This window comes from Fistularia commersonii, chromosome 32, assembly GCF_037954325.1.
Source record: "Fistularia commersonii isolate RoL2024-O1a breed Wild chromosome 32, RoL_Fcom_v1.0, whole genome shotgun sequence".
In the NCBI taxonomy this organism is placed as follows: Eukaryota; Metazoa; Chordata; class Actinopteri; order Syngnathiformes; family Fistulariidae; genus Fistularia; species Fistularia commersonii.
In genome coordinates, this window is record NC_141315.1 from 4,964,045 (window position 1) to 4,984,431 (window position 20,387).

General features: G+C 38.4%; 2 protein-coding genes across 2 annotated transcripts; one reads left to right on the plus strand and one right to left on the minus strand.

The window, feature by feature from the left end:
- Positions 1-5,896: 5,896 nt before the first annotated feature.
- Positions 5,897-12,766, minus strand: chst3b (carbohydrate (chondroitin 6) sulfotransferase 3b). The gene is made up of 3 exons (XM_086139738.1): positions 12,499-12,766; positions 8,243-8,471; positions 5,897-8,072 (listed from the first exon to the last, which is right to left on the minus strand). Exons 2-3 carry the CDS (start codon positions 8,320-8,322, stop codon positions 6,842-6,844), a joined length of 1,311 nt encoding a protein of 436 aa, XP_085995864.1. The 5' UTR covers positions 8,323-8,471; positions 12,499-12,766; the 3' UTR covers positions 5,897-6,841.
- A 954-nt stretch (positions 12,767-13,720) lies between these two features.
- Positions 13,721-19,449, plus strand: ghitm (growth hormone inducible transmembrane protein). The gene is made up of 9 exons (XM_086139668.1): positions 13,721-13,809; positions 14,324-14,482; positions 14,648-14,750; positions 15,172-15,283; positions 15,390-15,531; positions 16,548-16,656; positions 16,769-16,957; positions 17,374-17,545; positions 17,658-19,449. The coding sequence occupies exons 2-9, from the start codon at positions 14,351-14,353 to the stop codon at positions 17,743-17,745; spliced, it is 1,047 nt and encodes a 348-aa protein (XP_085995794.1). The 5' UTR covers positions 13,721-13,809; positions 14,324-14,350; the 3' UTR covers positions 17,746-19,449.
- Positions 19,450-20,387: the final 938 nt, after the last annotated feature.

The following is a 20,387-nucleotide window of genomic DNA, read 5'->3' on the forward strand; positions in this document are numbered from 1 at the left end:
TGACTTGATATTTTTATGACGCTATTTAAGGGGAAATTAAGGCGGCAGCTTAATTAGATCATGCATTGTACACCCAGTATATGCGTCTGGTATATTTTGTCAAGCACAGGAAAGGAAGTCAAATCAGCAGTTGCTTTTGCTCGTCTGTCAGCGAGCATTAATGAAAGGTTGCAGTTTCACCACCTGTTTTGCACATTCTGATATGGCGTTGGACCAGAAAAAGTTTGTTTCTTTGTTTTCCGTCAAGTAATGGTAAAAAATGTTGTTTTTTTTTTTACTTTTATGAGAAGATGAATTAAGCAAAATCACTTGTTATTTCACAATATTTGTCAAATCAGTACATTATGAAATGCCATTCTGTCACTGACATCACTCTCCAGCAAGATTTACGTTACCAGAAAAACTTAGTCAATAGACTACCCCATCTTTATTTTCTTATTTTCTCAAATTACACTAGATTTCCAAATTCACCGTAAATTATTGATTTTATTTTATATCTGTTTTATTTGTAAATATTTAAAATTTATTTTAAAAATGGGATTGATTCCTGCAGCTTTCATTTCATACTTTTGTATAAATTCAGACAGTAATTCATTTATTTCAGTTGTGGTGTAGTTTTCCTCTGCAGACCAACAAGCCCTCCTTCAATATTTGTCTTCTCTGCTCTTTGTTTGCTCTTAATCTCTTGTATGTAATTCTACAGCAGATTTTATAACCACATTTGATGCAAAATTGGTTGTTTTCATACCAGGGCAGAGTAAGCTGGCTGTTACGCAATGTTAGTGCAGTAAATAAAGTAGGTGCCGCTTGAAATAAGGGCCCAATTTATTTGATAAGAATCTCAAATTAGGGGTAGGTAAATGCCCACCTGTTTGAGCCATTGGTGTTACTTTATAGCATGTGTTTATCTTGGGGCAATTTCTCCTGTACTTCATCTGCTCTCGCCAACGATATAAGACTGCAACTTTGTACACTGGAAATAGAGCAGCTTTGTGCACACGGAACGGTCGAGGCAAAGGTATGAAAATGTTCTTTTCCTGCCACCCTAATCTTGGAATGAGAGGCCACTGTGGAAAGGGCATACGTGGACCCTGCAGTGCTGAGTCCCCTCACATTTGACACAGAGATAGTGCAGGAATAGGAAAAGAATACCCTCATTGTCTATTATTAATGACTATATCTAGATTCTTTTCGAGTACATTTCGGCACCATGACACGACCATGATCCTCATTTTCTGCTTTTCTGCAGAGACCTTCTGGTCACGACTGTGTGTGGAAGGGCGCATGAGGTGGGGTGAACAGAGACGTAGTCAGATGCTGACACAAAAGTATCATTAATACAGCACGGTTCTTGTTTTTTGTGTTGACCCTTTTAAGTATAGGCTCATATGAAAGTAGAAACAGTATAAAAATATAACAAAAATATCCTTTTCATTTTTTTCTATGAATATACCAACATTTCCAATACCACAACAGTCTACCACTGTCTGTAATTATTATTATTATTTTTTTCAAATATATTCAGAGTTAATTATACATGTGTTTCTGTCAGCTGTACAATATACACTGTGTGTCAAAACCATGAATGTCTTCTGGAGATTCTTCTCTGAGTAGAAAAGACAAACAAAGGTGAATGAAAGCCCACAATTTAGATTTTGAAGGAATGGCGGTGATTCCATTTTCCACAAGCATTTCCACCACGTAAAAATGGACACTTGCTGTCTGTTTCCTCTGCTTGCTTTGGTCGACAGTAAAAATATCTTTCAAAACCTTGTATTGAGACCTTTCATGTGTGGCAGCTTAGCCGTAGTATTACGTGGTTGGTTCTCATAAGACATCTGTTTCAAATAAAATAAAAACTCATTTAAAAAAAGCTTTTCAGCATCATGGTTGATTCCTGACCTAAATATGTGATTTGAAAATTAATATGTACATCTTTTGAACATATTAATTACTTGAAAAGACAACTTTCTCCATTAACTCCATTTTTTTTCAAACTGCTTTTGGTCTTTAAATGCAGTTTCTGTAACAGTGTGCCAAGTACAAGAAACAGAGAGACACTTCTGTATTAGGAAAAAGCCAGAAGAAAAGGACAAAAAAGAATCCATCCACTGCCTCCTCATTTGAATTTTTTTTTTCTTCTTCCTATAACTCGACGCTAACACAAAAAGAGGTATTGATCTCTAGAAAGACTGAAGCTTTGTTTAACCCAGCAGAACCAACTCAGCAGTTTGGCTTTTTCACAAATCTTAACTCCAAACATGAATGATTTCCCATCTTATTCATCAGAATTAGCATGTCTATTTAAGAAACACATTCACCCAATCAGTTAAGAAATCATAATTTGTAAATAGTACTTAGTTTTAAGTTTGAAAACCTGTAATCAAATCTGTCTTGAATTCACCTACTGTATACTGTATATGCAGTAAGAGCCAAAGCCTGTCTCTGGAGAACAGTGCTTTTATTGGATTGCTTGTGGATGTGACTGGCCACACTGTACCATTTTCCACACATAAGTCTAAAAAAAGGGATGGCATGAGGAACTGTGAACCAGCCAACTTGGACGATGAGGGCACAGCCCTGTCCGTCTTGTCTGAGAAGATAAGAATTTGGGAATTTCCTTGTCTCACTTGGGCTCTTCACACGGCCCCCAGCACAGATGACAAATTTGTGTTGTTATATTGAAGAATTAAAGTACCACCCTGTTCATATCTTTCTTGTGATTGCGTTGACCTGTTTCATATATGGGGCTCCATAAATATATATACTCAGTTCTTTGTTCAGACAAACCTTGTTTATTGTGCAGCACCTTTATCATTTATAATGCTGAGTCTTAACTTCAAAGATGAGTGAGCAATGTGAGCAAAAGGCACCAATTTACAAATGTATATAATCTTATACCAAATTGAGAGATAGACACTAGTAAGTGTTTTGTTATATATCTCTCACTATAAGTTTCATCCTGAAATACCAAGTAAACAGCACCAATAAGGATGGCAGTCTTTCACTGAGATTACTCACCTTGTTTTCTCTGCACCACCTGCAAACTTAACCCCATGAATGTGTTTGACCCCCGTCAACAAAACCATTGTTTGTTTTACAAGGGTCACACTCAACCTAAATGCCATGCTAGTTTGCTGAATTTAGAACAGAGATCTCAATTGGGAGCTGGCCTTCATGCCTGCTGGCAGGGCTGGGAACAGAGCTCTGCATAAACAGTGATCTCAGCCATCAGAATGATAAAGACCATTCCAATCAAAACACTTGCTAACCACAAAAAAAAAGCATTAAGGGAAATAAAAGATCCTGAGCTATTAGAACCTTAGAGGGAAGTGAAACCAATCTCCATGATATCTTTCATGTCTGGCTATTTTTGTATTTGGGGAAAAAAAAAAACTTATTGATAAATTCCCTTTTTCAGCTGATAATTATGGCTGGCATGAGTGAAAAACAGAAAGTTCAAGTAAAATTATTTGAAACAGCTCCCGAAACTTCGAAGATGATATAAAATGCTACTCTTCCAAATTAAAATAGATAAATTATGTCTTCTGAAACACAGCTGATGGGCATTTTATGTGCCGTAAATTTCATGACTGAAAATCTGATTTCTTTTTCACCTAAGATTAGATCAATTATTTAGCTTCTCATTATTTACACTAAGATTTTTTTTTTCCCCCTTGCAAATTGTCAGTCATAATCACATCCAAATATCTTGGCATTCATCTTTTGAAATAGCACAGGTTTCATTGGCTGTCTGAGACCCATCTGACTCACCTTAATTGTGTGTCTGATTATAATGGATCTTAATGAAAAGTATCATCCTGATCCACACAAACACACAAACATTATAAGATTTCATACAACAGATTTGGATGGCAGGGTTAACTCATTTTACTGCAAAATGGGGTTGAAAAAGCTTTAACTCAGTGGAAAGTGGTTATTCTATATTTAGGCAGACCATGCCATGACTCCACCCTCCACATAAAGCCACTTCAATGACTTTATAAATGCAAAACCTGTCCTTATTAGGGTTAAACTTTAACACTGCAGATCTGGTGACATTTTTTTTCTCAAACCCAGCCCATGCTAACCAGATAATGATCTGGTGGTATGAATAGCCACTTTGGGTACAGCCTGCATGGCGTAGCTCTTCGTTTTTTTTGTTTGTTTTTTTGAGACCTTAATCTCTGAGTGAATTATCAAAATTTACTTTCCATTTAAAAATGTGATAGACAAAGACATAAGAAGCTCATGCAACTGACAGCACCATTCCTTTGCCATAATTGGGTGGGGTCAGGTGGCTGAAAATGACTCGGCCCATGTTATATGCTGGATAATTACTAGGTTCTGAAACTTAAATAGCCCACAGTGGTAAACACTCACAGTCAAGGAAGCTGCCTCCGCAGTATCCTTTTTTTTCGCTCCCTCAGGAAGCGAATACTGGAAGGAATACTTTTTGAACATTTGTTCTTGCTACTTCTCTCATGCGATATAAACTTATTTAGAAGAGAAAGGCAATTATGAGTCACTGCACAAATTTCTATGCAAGTAAATCACATTTCTATAAAACACTTCATGCATACCAGATTTATTTTTTTGAAACAAGGTTAGTCCACCAAGATGGTTGAGCCTAAAATATCCCTACAGCTGTAGATTACATGGGAAGTCCCGGGAGACATTTGTGTTCGTCAGAGGATAAAGCCCTCTAACTGTCTGTCTCCGTACATCAACATGAAGCGTGTATTTCAAAAGTTATTTAGTATACATTTATTCTAAGACGTAAGATAGAATACATCGGTCTAAATTGTTTTATAAACCGTTTTCATTTGGTTGGAATAATATGCTCATTATTTATTGTTTGGTGTGTTTTCCTTTTGCTATCTATCTGGCTTCACTGTTGAAAGCAAAATAAAAATTTAATTGTATAAGGAAAACCTGTCCAGACTGTAAATGCAACAATAAACACTTTTGAATCTCAAATTTTGAAACTGCAATTGCAGCTTGAGTTTTGACTTTTTTTCTTTGTCCATCCACATGTGTGTAGTTGTGATGTTGATGGTGAAACGCTCACCACTTTGCTCCTGACAGATATCCATCAATAAACAGTGGACATGTGTTTCAAAACTCAGTACAGATAGTCATCCACTTTGGATATTATCTCACCCAGAAGTAAGGAAGTTGAATAATTTGTTCTGTAAATTATTTAATAAACCAATTTACACAAATAAAACCCTCCTCAGCCACAGAACTATTGTTTATAGTGTATTGTTGTATTGGTTAGCTGTGTGAGTTAGCTGAGTTATGTTTTTATGAAGGAGGAAAGAAATAAAACAATGACATGGACTTATGTTACTTCTAAATGGCCAGCGGGGAAATTATTTAATTAGCTTTTTTTGTCATTTTTATCCATTTTATTGTTTTGCTTAAGGTATATTACACTTGGGCTTCAACTGTATTATCAATGTATGGCTCTAATCAATATATATATATACACACATAAATATACATACACACATATGTATATGTATGTGTATGTTTTGTGTGTGTGTGTGTGTGTGTGTGTGTGTGTGTGTGTGTGTGTGGAGTGCTTTCATCTAAGTGCCTTAGAAACAGGTAGAAGTAAGCAGGACATAAAAGATATAAAAGTCTTTCATTCATTCAATAATTGTGCACTCAGAGACAAGGTGGGGTTCGAGAATAGATTGTCTACATATATTTTTACTTCTTTGTAATATGTATGTAATATTTGTGAAGGTCTGTTTGTCAAATGGCATTGCTCAATAAAGAAGCTCAAATAACAAACTAATGTGGTGCTTACTTTAGTTAACATTTTCACTCAGCACAGTACGCTTACATTGCACTATTTACACAATGTCAAATTTGAGTCCACTGTGTCCAATATAAAAGTGTTTATTGTATAAAACAAAATGCAAAATATACAGCACATCTCATCAATGACCTTTGTTGCAAACAAGGGCATTAGGAGCATGTTTTGATCATCAGCCAAGAGACTGGTGTCAACAGACAGACCTGTGAATAAACCTCACACATCCATGCAAACCAGCTGCAGTTGGAATGTTTGTATTCAGGAACAGGGTGAACATCTGTTTAAAAAAAATTGGCTCTTTCAGTCCCGAGGAGTTGAAAGAGCGTTAGGGCCAGCAACATGCATGCATGTATAGCAACATACAGTTTACACGTACAAGAAAGATGCTCCAGCAAGGGAGATAAGAACCTGCGGACATTCAGAGCTACATCCCAAATCATTTATAGCAGAGGGGGGCAATAAATTACTGAGCAGTTGACATTACATCTAAAACTGTTTTTTTAAATTATCTGACAAATTCTAATTGTGTAATTATTTGCCTTTTTTATTCTTTCGGCTTTGAAAAACAGGAAGTTTTGTGATACTTTGGTGGAAAAGCTGCCAAATATGGGATTACAGGCAAAAAATAGCAAATGGGGGTCATTACTGTTTGCATCGCCATGACAGTCTCTAAGGACTTCCCCTCAGTCATTAACAAATTATATTTGGGACATGTAGGTCAACCCGATTTAAGCTAGAAAGAGAAAATAGTGCAAAACAAAGATAAGGTTGTCTTTTTTCCCATATATGGAATTTCAACATCATTACAGACATTCCTTTTTTCAAATATCCTAAGCTTTACGTGGATATTTGTGCTGATTAGTACATTTTCATACAGTTATTTTAAATAGTAATAGACTTCAACTAGTACAGTATCTTTGTAGAAAAGGTGTCTGTAACATGGTAAAAGACCTTAATAAATATGTAATTCTGCAGATTAGCTTTTCAAGCATCAGTGTTAAGAGTTCATGTCTGTCATTTTCTTTTATAAACAATTGAATCCTCTATCAAACTTATAGTCTTATCTGTTAGCATTGTTTCGCTGTTTACAAATTTGTACCCGAAAAGTTTAAGTGTTGGTCCACACACTTTCTGCACAACCTGGGCAATTTTGAATGGGATACTAAACCTCCACTTTTCTACATGTTCTGAGGAATTTTTCTGTGTTGAGTAAAGGCCCCTGGTCTCCTTAGAGGCCTGTGTGTTTTTCAGGATCCATGATTTAACTTGTGGAGTGAAGGGGATTCCAGCAAACGTGTACATCTCAGACGCCTTCCTCATAGGGAACCTTGCAATGTCCTCATATCGCACCAGCATGTATCGCCTACGTAGCCAAGGTGGCTGTCTCAGGCCGATCTCAGCAGACATCCTGATATTATCGCAGTTCCCCTTTAACTTCCTCAGTTCATCTTCATCTATAGACATGCCTCCATCTAAGGCCCACTGCTTCCAGTTCTTGTACTTGGCCGCAAAGGCGACCATACGTGAGGCCAGTACAGCACGAGGATCTCGAACCAGCTGAATAAATTTAATGTCAAGACGGGGGTCCTCAACTAAAGGACGGAGGGCTTCTAGCTGCCGTACCCTGACTGACTTGATGGCCCTGTGCTCCTTCTGGAGGCATGACTCAGATGCCATGGTCAGGTTTAAGGGTCCACAACGCCTGTTCTTGCATCGATAGCGCTCGAAGACACCTTTGATAACAGGACTGCAAACCGATTTCTCGCAGAGGGAGCTACTGGACTCCCTGCGGAAGAGGGCAGGGGTGATATGATCAACGGGGACGGGGTCAATGAAACTTTCCAGCAGGGAGAAATCACACAGGAAGAGCTGCTGGAGCACATCACGGTACGCTTTGGCTGCAGCAGTGGCATTGGTTCCACCGGTGTCCAGTGTTAACATCTTCTCCACATGCCACAGAGGCTCAAACATGTAAAACATGTTGTCGCCCTGCTGGTTAAAAAATTCTCCCACAAATGAGGAGCCTGTCCTGGTGGTAGCCAAGAGGAGAATGTGTTTCCTGCCTCTTGTCATCACCTCCTGGTGCTCGCTGTAGTTCTCCAGACGCCGCTTCATCAGTGTGGAGGCTGAATTCATCTTGCTGACTGAAGTGAAGGAAGCATTGTGCTTCAGGAGTATATTGGAGGAAACACTAGGCTGTGATGGTATCTGGGGAGACTCCTTTAAGGAGAGCTTATCGGACACTCTGAAAATGTGAGATAAAGCAGTCATTACTTTTCAAAGTTAAGACAAAAAGATAACAGTATTTGCAGTACTCAAGTTTCTGTAAAACATGTTTAAATCTTGTGAGACATAAACTTACACAAACCTGCTGGAAACCACAAAACGCTCCATTGATCACTGAAATGGACTTACCTTGAGATAATGTTGTTTTCCTTCTCAATGATAACAAGTGCCACAAAAAAGACGATGGATATTGTGTATTTGATCCTCATTCTTGGATGTAGCTTTGCCAGTGTATGCTGTTACAGACTGCTTCTTAATAGGTTCTGCCAATCTTGCGAGTCTCCAGTCGCCCCCTTAAAGAGCCTTCCAGTTATTTGTATTCCCCGTTGTAGATGTTGTAGATGTGCAGTGTTTCATCCTATAAATGAAATGAACATCAACCTGTCAGTTACACATTCTGCACATTTGAGCACGACCGAGAGTATCTACTTGGGTCTCAATTCCCTCATTGTTAAGATATGTGTTTTCAACAGTCATTGATATAGGGAAGTTGACAGTTTGTTTTGCATATGAAAAACAGAACTGTTGTGTTGAGTCATGGATGTGGTTAAGCATAGGTGCATCACACATCTCTGCATATTCTATGAACAAAGAAGAGTGATTTTACTCTACGATGAAAATAGTTCACCTTACGAAGATAGGAATAGAAAATAGCTGAGTGTGTCTTGCTTAAGTCTAATTCAGCCCTTTCCACCGGGAAGTCCTTGTTATCTTAAGTGCACCAGTGCATTTCAAGAACTTGCCCACCCACCATGCAAGACTCAAGACCAGTTCACAACTGGGAAATATGTTTATGAGTCTGAGAAGAACTTAAATGAGAACTTTAAATTAGAAAAAAAACTACATAGGCGGCATGGTGGCGCAGCGGTTACTACTGAGGCCTCACAGCACGAAGGACCCTAGTTCAATCCCAACCTTCCTGTGTGGAGTTTGCATGTTCTCCTCGTGTATCTGGGGTTCTCCGGTTTCCTCTCATAGTCAAAACTATGCAGCAGGTTAATTGTGTGAGATGTATGAATGAAAAATTGTCCAGATGTGTCTGTCTGTATATCTGTGAATAGGATAAGCGATAGACAATGGATGGATGGAACAATAAGGGAACACGTGAGTAATGGCCGACACACTGCAATCGAGTGCACTTCTGTAATTAAAATGTAATTCCAAAACTGCTAAGCTGTTCAAATGCAAAACCCTGTCTGGGTAAGTGTGATAATACCACTCCCCTCTGGAAAAGGTCACAGAGCATTCTCTTGTCCAAAGTACCAGCTGCTCCTCCATGTCGGACCTGGGAGGAACCCTTGTGAATGAAGTGACATAAACTACTGCTACAGAAGACTCTCTGGTTATGTTGTAATGGCTTGAAGTTCATTAGTAATCACATGCCATTGCTCAAAAAACTGGCAGACACTTAAGGGGACAGCTTTTAAAATGTGGGTTTAAAAGCTGTAACGACATAGCACTGAAATTGAGGGGGAAAAGGAGCTTCTCACAGAGCTTAAATTATAGTGTTCTGGGCCTGTAGGCGATTTGCACTGCTGTGCATTAGAAGGACGTACCAAGAGTGGTCAAATAAAAGTAAAGGTGGGTTTAATTATGTTTAGATACAGTTTTGCATCTCTCTTCATATCAGTTGCATTTTGAAAAAGACTTAGTGCTTGGCTCATGCTTTTAATTTTCTTTGGTTTTTACCATTTCTGTTCCTAATTTCTGTGCCAATGAAGGGGGAGAACATCACCCTGAGGGGAAACCAGGTGTGACATTTTCATGTGACGCCACAAAACAAAAAATAAGGGAATACTTGGGATGAGTGGAAAAACAAAGATGTGTACTTGTAGTTATTTTCAGATCTTCATAATATGCCTTTAGATGTCTGCTTTCTGTCCTTTTAAAACTGTAAATCTGATGAATAACTTTATGACAACAACAGTTTATTGGATCCAACAGTGTAATTTCTTTTGGATCACTGCAGAATGATGGCAGGTCTCCCCTTCAGGCCAGCACATTAGTGACGCTGATGCTGTTAAACAGCTGGGCCACGAGCAACAAGCCAACCTCTTCACTTACTTTAGCAACGTAATTGTGGGGTTGACACAAAACAAGCACTGGGGCCTGAGAGATGAGCAGATGATCCTCTGAACTGTCATGAGTCGGAAACTTGTTCGAGAGATCCAATTCTCACATCCTGCGGTGACCTCTGTCCTGGGCCATTTTTGAACACAGAAGCAAGTGCAGATGACTGCACACAGTCTAAACACAGAGACTGGGTGGACACTACCTGTGAAATTCTCTCACAGGGAATGGGACGTTTTAAGTTCCAAAAGTGTACTGTTGACGTGGAACCCCATGTAATGAAAAGTTGACCGGTCTGTATATAGAGCCATGTCTTTACCAGGAGGAAAAACCAGCTCCGTCTTGCACCACCCTGCCGCATGCCACAACCAGAAAGGTTTCTTTTCACAGGAATCACTCCAAACCCCCTTTGGGTTAAGATCTTAGAATATTAACTCCCAGTGCATTCACACATCATAACCCCTGGATGTCACAAGTCATGTAGAACTGGTCAGTTAGGAGGTAGCTGCGGAGGAAATTAGTCTTTAAGCCCATAATTTAGCATTGTGCAAAGACAAACACAGGCTATCTAAAACCAACAGATCTGATTAGATCTACACTTGTGGCTCAGCATATACACTTCAGAGTTTATTTTCTGTATCTGGGCGAATGAAGACAAATTAAACAATCAATTGGCTGCCTAATAAATAAGAAGCAAGTGAATGATTACTGTTCTCAGAGCGAAAAAATTTTGATTTCGACTAAATGTGTAGGACAAACAAGAACCTTGTGATTCCGAAGGATTGACATTGTACTTAATTAGCTTTTATCCTCTCAACATTTGATTGTTAAATTAACTGAGAAAAAAACCTCCTCTAACAATTTACCAAGAAAATAAGTGGTCTGAGGTTTTGTCATTTACATGGTAAATTAGATCTGCATCAATTATCTCAGCTTATAGCATCTGTTGTGCAAAGTAAAAAACACACATGCGCTGACATTTTTGAATATTCACAAACCACTGAGGCATATGACATGTTTGATCATCTGTTCATAACAAAACCGCCACTGTGCCATTTATCATCTAGTTACAAATGGTTTTAATAGCTATTTTATATCTATTATGTGAAGACAAATTAAATACGAAGCGGTTACTATAGTGCTGCCACTGCACACTGTATGCCATCCAGTATCCCATTAAAATTTAAATTAAAAACTAATAATTTCATTTGTGACTGACTAATGAAGGAGGTGATTTTTGAAACAGTGAAAGTTTAAAAAAAACATTGTCTTCACATGGGTGTTAATCAATACCTTTAGGTACTCTTTTGAGGCACAGTAGTAGATATGACTAAATGCAAACGCTAATTAAAGGAGTTTCTTTTGAAAAGTGTCACACATTTGATCCAGCTTCATAACAGCCAAAACCCCCCATGCCCCTAGGTACTATCACTGATGATGCGTCCAAGAAACTTCGAATATAAAAAATTAAAAAAAATAATAATTTCAAATGTAACATTTTGTTAGTTGATTGTGACTGAATGATTGTTCATATATATTAAAATCAGTTAATAACACGCTTACCAAAGAAAAAGTGTTTTAAAATTTATACCATCTTTTCCATAAAGAAAAACAACATCGAAAGAAATGTATACCGAGTGCATGCAACAGAGATGGGTATTGCTCACATCACAAAGTGCAATAGGTAAAAGGGGACACCTGCATTTGTTCGGGAAAGTAATGTGACTGCATCATCTAGTCACCCCTCTCTTTAATGCTGGTTTAATCAGGCTGAGAAGAAAAGATATGAACGGAGCAGAGTGACATGACATCACTGCAACACCTGATGATACTGCTACACCTTGAGAAAATATCGTTGGATTTCAATGTAGAATATTGGACCCCTGAGGTGATAGTGAGGGCTCCTCAAGTTTTCTGAAGCCCAGACAATTCCATTACATTCCAAGCCCTTATCAGAATTTCTCAATTCCCTTCTGAACTCATCACCAAGAGATCCCTTTCACATTGATGCTGTACAACAGGAAATGTACAAAACGACTCATAAACAGGAAATGTAAAAGGGCTCTATTCTGGGAGTATATCATGACACAACGTCAAATACACTGTACATTCAATAACTGAAGAATTGAAGTCATGCCTACTTAATGAAGAACCTTCCAAAAGCCACACGTCTTTTCTCAAGTGACTCAAGTGATCAAATTACTCTAAGCGTGGTCCTTAGAATTACTTTGTTAAACTTTAGCATGTATTGCTATAAATATAATGATGTTTTTGGTAACTTGTGTGAGAGGGGAGCTCATGTCTGCCATACCCACCATCGTGAATAGTTGAGGTCCAGCTGCCATCCATAAAGTGGAGCGTCTCCGAATATAAATAAATCCCATTACTTGCAAAAAGCGGAAAAAAAGAAAAAAAAAAGTTCACTTGTGAATCGAAAAACAAGTGTGTCCAAAAGAAGAATTGTGACCAGTTGTAATACATATAGATGTTACATTAAATGTAAACATGTTGAGCAAGGTTGCAGGTCAAGCAGTTCGGTTAACTGAGTGACAAATCAATACAACTGTTGCGACTCAATGAATCACATGGGCAAGTTCGGTCAGACGGAGCGGAGCTTCGAGCAGGAAGCGCGCTGCCTCTCATCGCTGTCTGACATCCATGAAAAAGACGCACAAAACATCAATATAACGATTTCTGAGTTAACTAGATATTACATGTTAGTCTGACATTCATATAGCACTCGAAATTTGGTGTTTTAATTCAGCGCTTTTGTTTACGCGTGTTTCATATTTATGGTGCAACATAAGGAGAATTACTCCCTCTAGTGGATGGCTTGGTGTAGTGCGTCCTTACTTGATAGATCTATTTTCAACAATTGCTGGATTTGAATACTTTCAAAAGATCAAGTGCGATGCAAATTCAGAAAATAGCATCTAAAAATCAGAGAATCGTGTTTTTATTTGGTGAAGTCGTTGTCTCTGGTGAAAATGGGTATGTGATAAAGTACCTTGACAACAAAAACAACGCATTAACCGTTTTTCTCTAAACCAAGATATAGTTTTCAGCCCTGAGTCCAATATCAGTTTATAATCAGATTCAGAGAAACTTTATTTGTCCCCGAGGCGCTATGCTTGAGCATGAGAGACTGCCATACGAAAGGGAAAATCTGTGATGTCACACAGGGGACACAGTAATATATGTTCACACTGTGAATCATGGTCAAATTTTACAAATGTGGGGCAAGTTACCTGAGGTGCGAAATCCTGTATAAGAGCGCCATTTATGGCATAAATGGCGCTCTTATACAGTTACTATAAGTTACCATAAATTTTATGGTAAGACCCTAAAAAATTATACATTAACATATTTCCCACATTTTAACATTCAGAATGAAAATTATTATTACTGGGCAACATTTTTGCAACTTAGACTCGGTAAAGGCCCGTTATATATATTTGATTAGAAATTAAAGACACGGGAATTACTGTGTGACGAAGAACTACAACTCCCGTTTGTCGCGTGATGATGACGTAAATTGAGCCTTTCCATGAAAGTTGCGTCAGTAGTATACGCAATTACCAAACGAGAATTTTTCAGAGGAAGGTGAAAGACAACTACTGCTCCCGGTGGGTACTGCTTATACATTTTACAAAACATACTTGATGACAGAAATGTGCTATATGTTTACCTTTCTTTCATTTATGAAAAATCAAAGCTGTTCTTCTAAGCGCGTGTTGTCCATTTGTGTACGCAGTTCCGTTAGGCTACCTAGCTAACTTTACCTGATGTGATGTTGATGTCAAATCCTATTGTCGTAAATACAGTTTATTTTCTTGAAGACGTTTCGCTTCTCCGGGGAAACCTCTCGGATGAGAAGTGAAACGTCCACAAGAAAATGAAGTACTTGACCACGAACTAGTCATAATCTTTACAGGCTCTCTATATCAGACTACTAGGCTAACTTGCGTCTATTAGGACACTATTATATTTTGCTTTATTTTCTCGAGCTCTTCGGTTCTACATCAGTTTGGTGATTGACCTAGTTGCCTGTCTACTAAGTTGAAAAGGAAAGGAGTTGCACAAAAGTGTTATTAGTTGTTGTCCTACATGCCGATCGCTCATCTTCTGTTTATTTTGCAGGCTGCTCTATTAAAATAAATTGAAACCATGTTGGTGGCAAGATTGACGTGCTTGAGGAGCCTCCCGCTCACCGGGTTTCGCCATGTGTTGACTCAGGGTTCCCCAGCCCTGAGAACCCCCACTCTTAAGGCCTGTCAACCTGTGTTCAGGCCTCAGCAGGTAGGTAACCCTTAAGATCATCTTCTGGATAGCATTCCACACTTTTTTGTCCATTTGTGAGCTCACTAATAAGTTGGACAGGGTGACAGAAACATATTTTTTTTAAAATTGCTTACCTAAATTAACATTTGCAGTTTTCTGATGGTGTACAACTTCTTTCACCAGGGGTTTTCCTCTAAAGCCAGATTTGGTTTTCGTCGTGGGAGGACTACTCGTGACCAGCTGAAGGAAGCAGCATTTGAGCCAGCCACAGACACTGCTATTAAAAGTAAGAGGTATTTACTTAAAAAAAATGTGCAGACAATGCAAAATATCTTTTTGTGTCAATTGGAAGAGAATTTCTTTCCTTTATGACGTTTAAGACGATATTGAAAACGTCTTCAAGGGATGGACTTCAAGCCTGGTTGCCACGAAAAGATTTTTACAAGGATTAACACTGACTTGGATGACTGAGAGCCTCTATAGACAGTAGTGGCAACATGTTTTTGTGGCATAGTGATATACCATTAAGGCTGATGAAATTTCATGCCTGAATAGTACATACATCAGGGAGGTACTGTATATCTGCTTGAGAGCTGAATTACTACAACTGGAAGTCACATTGGTTGTCTCCATATGTCTTCAAGCTTATCAATTGATTATTGCATTAGAACATTTAATATACAGGATCTCAAATGATATATTTTTAGTTGACAGTATGGGAAGAATGATTCTCGCTGGAGGTGCTGCAGTTGGTCTGGGAGCTCTGTGTTACTATGGACTTGGCATGTCCAATGATATCGGAGCCATCGAAAAAGCAATGTGAGTTTCATTTCCTTTTTTATGTAGTCTTCTACATATAGATTCAAGCCCAGATTGGAATTTGTTGTGTCATAACTGAACATTTTTGAATTTCCCCTCTTGTTAGGATCTGGCCTCAGTACGTGAAGGACAGGATCCACTCCACCTATATGTACTTTGCAGGTAGTATTGGGATGACAGCTCTGTCAGCTGTAGCGGTAAGCAGGACTCCAGCTCTTATGGGACTGATGATGAGAGGATCCTGGCTGGTAAGTTTTTTTGTGTCAGTAGGACCATAATAGTCTGTGATGGCATATTTAGAAATTAAGATATTTAATTGAACTTCAAGATATTACGCTATTTGAAAATTCACATGTACATGTACTTAAGCCATTTGTGTTTGTTTCAACACTACATTATAATGTTTTTTTTTCCTTCAAATAATTTGTAATATTTTTGGACACTTGATGGCGCTGATTAGATGCATAAATTGGGGCGGCGTGGCGCATGATGCAATCGTCTTTGGAACCGTACATTCCTGGTTCGATTCTCAGCTCCTCCTAGTGTGTGGAAGTGTTGTTGAGCAAGACACTGAACCCCTAACTGCTCCACTGGCGCCGGTCAACAGCATGCACACTACTCATGGTTCATCCATGATGGGTTAATTTCAGAGAACGAATATCCCCACAGAGATTAATAAAGTAAAAATATTATTATTATTATTAGGAAAACAGGAGGGTTATTAAATGATATCATCCATCCATCCATCCATCCATCCATCCATCCATCTTCTTCCGCTTATCCTGCACTCAGGGTCGAAGGGGATGCTGGAACTTATCCCAGCTGTCATCGGGCGAGAGGCGGGGTATACCCTGGACCAGTTGCCTGTCAATCACAGGGCCACATATATAGACAAACAACCATTCACTCATTCATTTGGGACAATTTTCCCCTTGTTTTCCAATTAACCTGAATGTTTTTGGCCTATGGGAAGAAACTGGAGAACCTGGAGGAAACCCACGCAGACAGGGGGAGAACATGCAAACTCCACACAGAAAGGTCCCCTTATAGGAATCGAACCATAAATGATTTGTTGGATATAATGATCATGTGAAGGTGGACGATATGAGTCAAAGTAACAGTGTCCATACATTATAAGAACCTGGAGACTTACATGATTAGTGCTTTCAAATTCAAACAATATGTCCACAAATGTGGAAATCTGAGAAATGTTTATAAGATTATATGTAATTAATGGGAACGCCCACTGTTTATTCTATTACAGGCTATTGGAGCAACATTTGCAGCCATGATTGGTGCTGGCATGCTGGTCAGATCCATTTCATATGAGCACAGCCCCATGCCTAAACACTTGGCTTGGATGCTGCATGCAGGTTTGTAGATCATGTCGTTTGTTTCATATCGCTCAACTCTACTATGAACACTGGAGGGCAGTGTTGCAAAGTCCTGGATTACACTTACCTCTTTGTCTTACGTCCTGGTTAGGGGTGATGGGTGCTGTTGTTGCACCACTTACTCTCCTTGGAGGGCCTCTGATGATGAGGGCTGCCTGGTACACAGCAGGAATTGTGGGAGGTCTTTCTACTGTTGCCATGTGTGCCCCAAGCGAGAAGTTCCTCAATATGGGCGGTCCATTGGCTGTTGGGTTTGGAGTGGTCTTTGCCTCTTCAATCGGTTAGTGCAATTCCGATCATCCTCTTTTCCATTTAAAGTGCCATGTGAGAACCTTCAGATCTTTATCAATTCTAATCTTGATAATTGTTTTGCATTATATGTTATTGAGTTAAACACACACCCAACCTGATGGATTCACAACAGTAAGGAAATTGATGGCAGTTTGGGAAGCTACTCAAATAAAAACACATAATGAATCATGATTCTGCACATAATATCCAGTGTTGTAATTGAAAAGGCACTGCAGAGGAGTTTTCCCATGCCCATTATTTCAGGGGAAGCGACTTTGCAATCATCTTCCTGTCTCATTGCAATTTTATTATCAGTTTGAATTGAGTGGTGTCAGATTAAATCTGTAGTTTACATTATTCATATATATGTGTTGTATTCATCATTTGTGTTGGCTTCTGTTCCAGGATCAATGTTCCTGCCACCGACTTCAGCGTTTGGAGCAGGCCTTTACTCTGTTGCAGTCTATGGGGGCCTCGTCCTTTTCAGCATGTTTCTCCTGTATGATACACAGAAAGTCATTAAGAGGGCAGAGACTCACCCACTCTACGCTGTACAGAAATATGACCCCATCAATGCGTAAGTGACTCCAGAAAATTTCTGTTCCATAAAGTCAACTGAAGTAGTTGTGTGATTTATAAAACATGGTCTTATACAGTATATGCATTAACACAGTAATCATATCTTACAGGTGTATGGGGATTTACATGGACACACTGAACATCTTCATGAGGCTGGTGATGATTCTGGCAAATGGCGGTGGCAGCAGAAGGAAGTAAACAAGAACTCTGACCTCATGGTCAGTTATCTTCCTATGAGCCAAACAATGTCAGGTTACATTACTATCCAGCAGCACAAGGTGTGACCTGTTAGCAACAAGTCTAATCTCATTATTCAGTAAACATCACTGCCTTGCATATTTGCAAAGAGGATTATATTTGGCACTTGTTGCAGATAGTGAAGAATTTTGATGAAAACCTGAGACTAGAGCTTTCGCTTGCAGAAGTATCTTGTATTATTCTGGGGTTATGAGGAATGGACTTTTCTTTTTGGTATTTCACCTCAGTTGTAATTTGTAATGTTGATTATCTGTCTATTTATTAGGTAATTTCTGTTTCAACCAAGAAATAGAGATCAAGAGCTATTTCCTTCACAGAAATGTCATTTCACACATAGCTTCACAATACAATAAACTAAATGCTTTAACCTCTTGCTCTTCTGATCTGGGTAACTTCCTATATTTCTCAAAGTTCCATAAGGTTGCAGTCTTATGGAATATTCCATTAGATCAAATGATTTCAGTTATAGAAACTGTCAAGAAAAAAATTAAAGACTACGTTAGCGGTCAGATCTAATTAACACCGCATTTGTCAATGTTCCTATTGTCAGACTGGAACTACAGGCAAATTATTTAAAGGACAAAGATTTTCTTAAAAATGGTCTGATACCTATAGAGAGGATAGAGGTATTGTTTGCACTTCTGTCTCACACTAGTAGTGATGCTGGCCCGCCTCCTCTTGGGATTTTTTTTTTGCATACTTCTATATTTTCCTCTGTTAAAGAACTGCAATTAAATGTCATTGAACAAAGTATTGTTGGAATCCCCAGTGCGCTGCTTGTTTCTTCCCGAGCACATTCAAACAAAACTTTGGATTTTTCTTTTTTTGTAGCTCTTCGCAAATTTGTCATCTGTAGGTGAAGATAACATCAATTTCAAAATCTATTAATGGAGGAGATATTTGCAAAGGGATATTTGCAATGACTTTCAGTTAATCGGCTCATTCTTCCATGCTTTCCTTTGAAACATTATGGTAAACAATTAGGTTCAGTAAGCGATGCTTGTTAGAAATTCATCAATTCAAACTAGTATAAGCAAATGTTTTAAGAACCTGCAAAAGTATCAAACAAGTAGATCAACAGCCAAGATTAGTGTATGTAGTGTTAAGATACGAGTAAGGGGATCTTTTTTTTTATAAAGATAATCCAAAACTTGGACATTTTTTTATTGTCCAATAGCCTGCTCATTACTCCTAGTCTCAAGCAGATCTATCCAGGGCCAGTGGGGGTCCACATTGTATTTCCCAAAGTCAGTATTTAGAGGCAGATGATAAAGGCTTAGTATTGCAATCCTCTTGTCCACCATCTGGCTGGTCCTCTAAAATTAAACCCCCTAACCAGGGCACTTGCAACAGATGCTAACATCTGTAAATATGCAGGTGTTTCATGACAGCTATTCACGTTGAAGACACAGCTGCTAGGCAGTGTTTCAACCTCTCAGATCAGATTCATGTTTAGGACACCTACGATTCATACGCACTCTGTCCATCAAAATATCCTGCAGATGGGAGGGATATATACTGCAATAATGGATGAGATTGGAAAAAGCTTCAGCATGTGGAGTTTTGCCATTAATGGGGATAAATGTTACCCTCTGTCAGTCATTTTCAGATTGATGACCAATAAACGGCTGTGGTCCAAGTTTTTTTTTCTGCTCATGGGTTTGCTGCTCAGTGCACTGAGTGAGACTATAATCCTCACACAACATGTTTTGTTGTCTGTTAAAACCCCTCAATTTCAACTCAAATATGATGTATAATTTTTTTTCAATTATTTAAAAAAAAAAGGGTTAATTTTAGCATCATGTTATGGTTATGGTTATGAAACCAGATAAAACTAAATATCATTGGATGATAATTTGTTGAAGCTTAGGGTTGGGATCAAATCTATAAAATATCAGAAGTATCTACATGCATTTTGGGTACATTTACAAGTTTGGCCTCAGTTTAAATTTGATTGTCCATCACATTTAGCTCTCAGCTAAAGTTAGTATTTGCTTTGCAGTATTGACATTACTTATCTGTGATGTACCTTTCGTCAATATCCTAGAAGAATATCATACTATATACTGATACATGATATATGTTCTGGTAAAAGTTTATGTTTGATCAATTGAACAGGGAATTTACATTCCCAAAAGTACTACATACTAAGCTGCTCGTGGTTTCTGCATTTATTTTGTGGTTCAGTCAGATCATTAGCTGGTCATCACTGAGGGTGTCAGTTAGCGTCAGGTACTATTTTTATAACTGCGAACACAGGAAATGTACCTCACAGTGAGCAAGTCAATGTACATACACATGTGCATCATTTGAGGTGCGAAACACTCCTAAAGGCAGTTAGTGTCGTAAAATATTATGATTCTTCTTATCTCATGATTACCATTAAAATCGTGAAGGTTAGTTACAACAGAGCTGCACTTTCACTCAGTGAGTTTCACACTTGCTTTATATTTTCAGTCTTTTTACTCTGTTTATCATGGAGGACTAGCTTATATAAGAGACATTTTTCAACTAGTTTCTTTTTTCCATTAAGGAAAAAGAAACTAGTTGAAATTAGAAACTACTATTTCCTGTACATCCGA

Bases quoted from the DNA above. Each gene is read 5' to 3' on its own strand.
- ghitm (XM_086139668.1), top strand. From the start codon at position 14,351: ATGTTGGTGGCAAGATTGACGTGCTTGAGGAGCCTCCCGCTCACCGGG. The intron at 15,284-15,389 runs GTGAGTTTCATT...CCCTCTTGTTAG, and splicing joins GGAGCCATCGAAAAAGCAAT to GATCTGGCCTCAGTACGTGA. The intron at 16,657-16,768 runs GTTTGTAGATCA...CGTCCTGGTTAG, and splicing joins GGCTTGGATGCTGCATGCAG to GGGTGATGGGTGCTGTTGTT.
- chst3b (XM_086139738.1), bottom strand. From the start codon at position 8,322: ATGAGGATCAAATACACAATATCCATCGTCTTTTTTGTGGCACTTGTT. The intron at 8,073-8,242 runs GTAAGTCCATTT...TCACATTTTCAG, and splicing joins GAAAACAACATTATCTCAAG to AGTGTCCGATAAGCTCTCCT.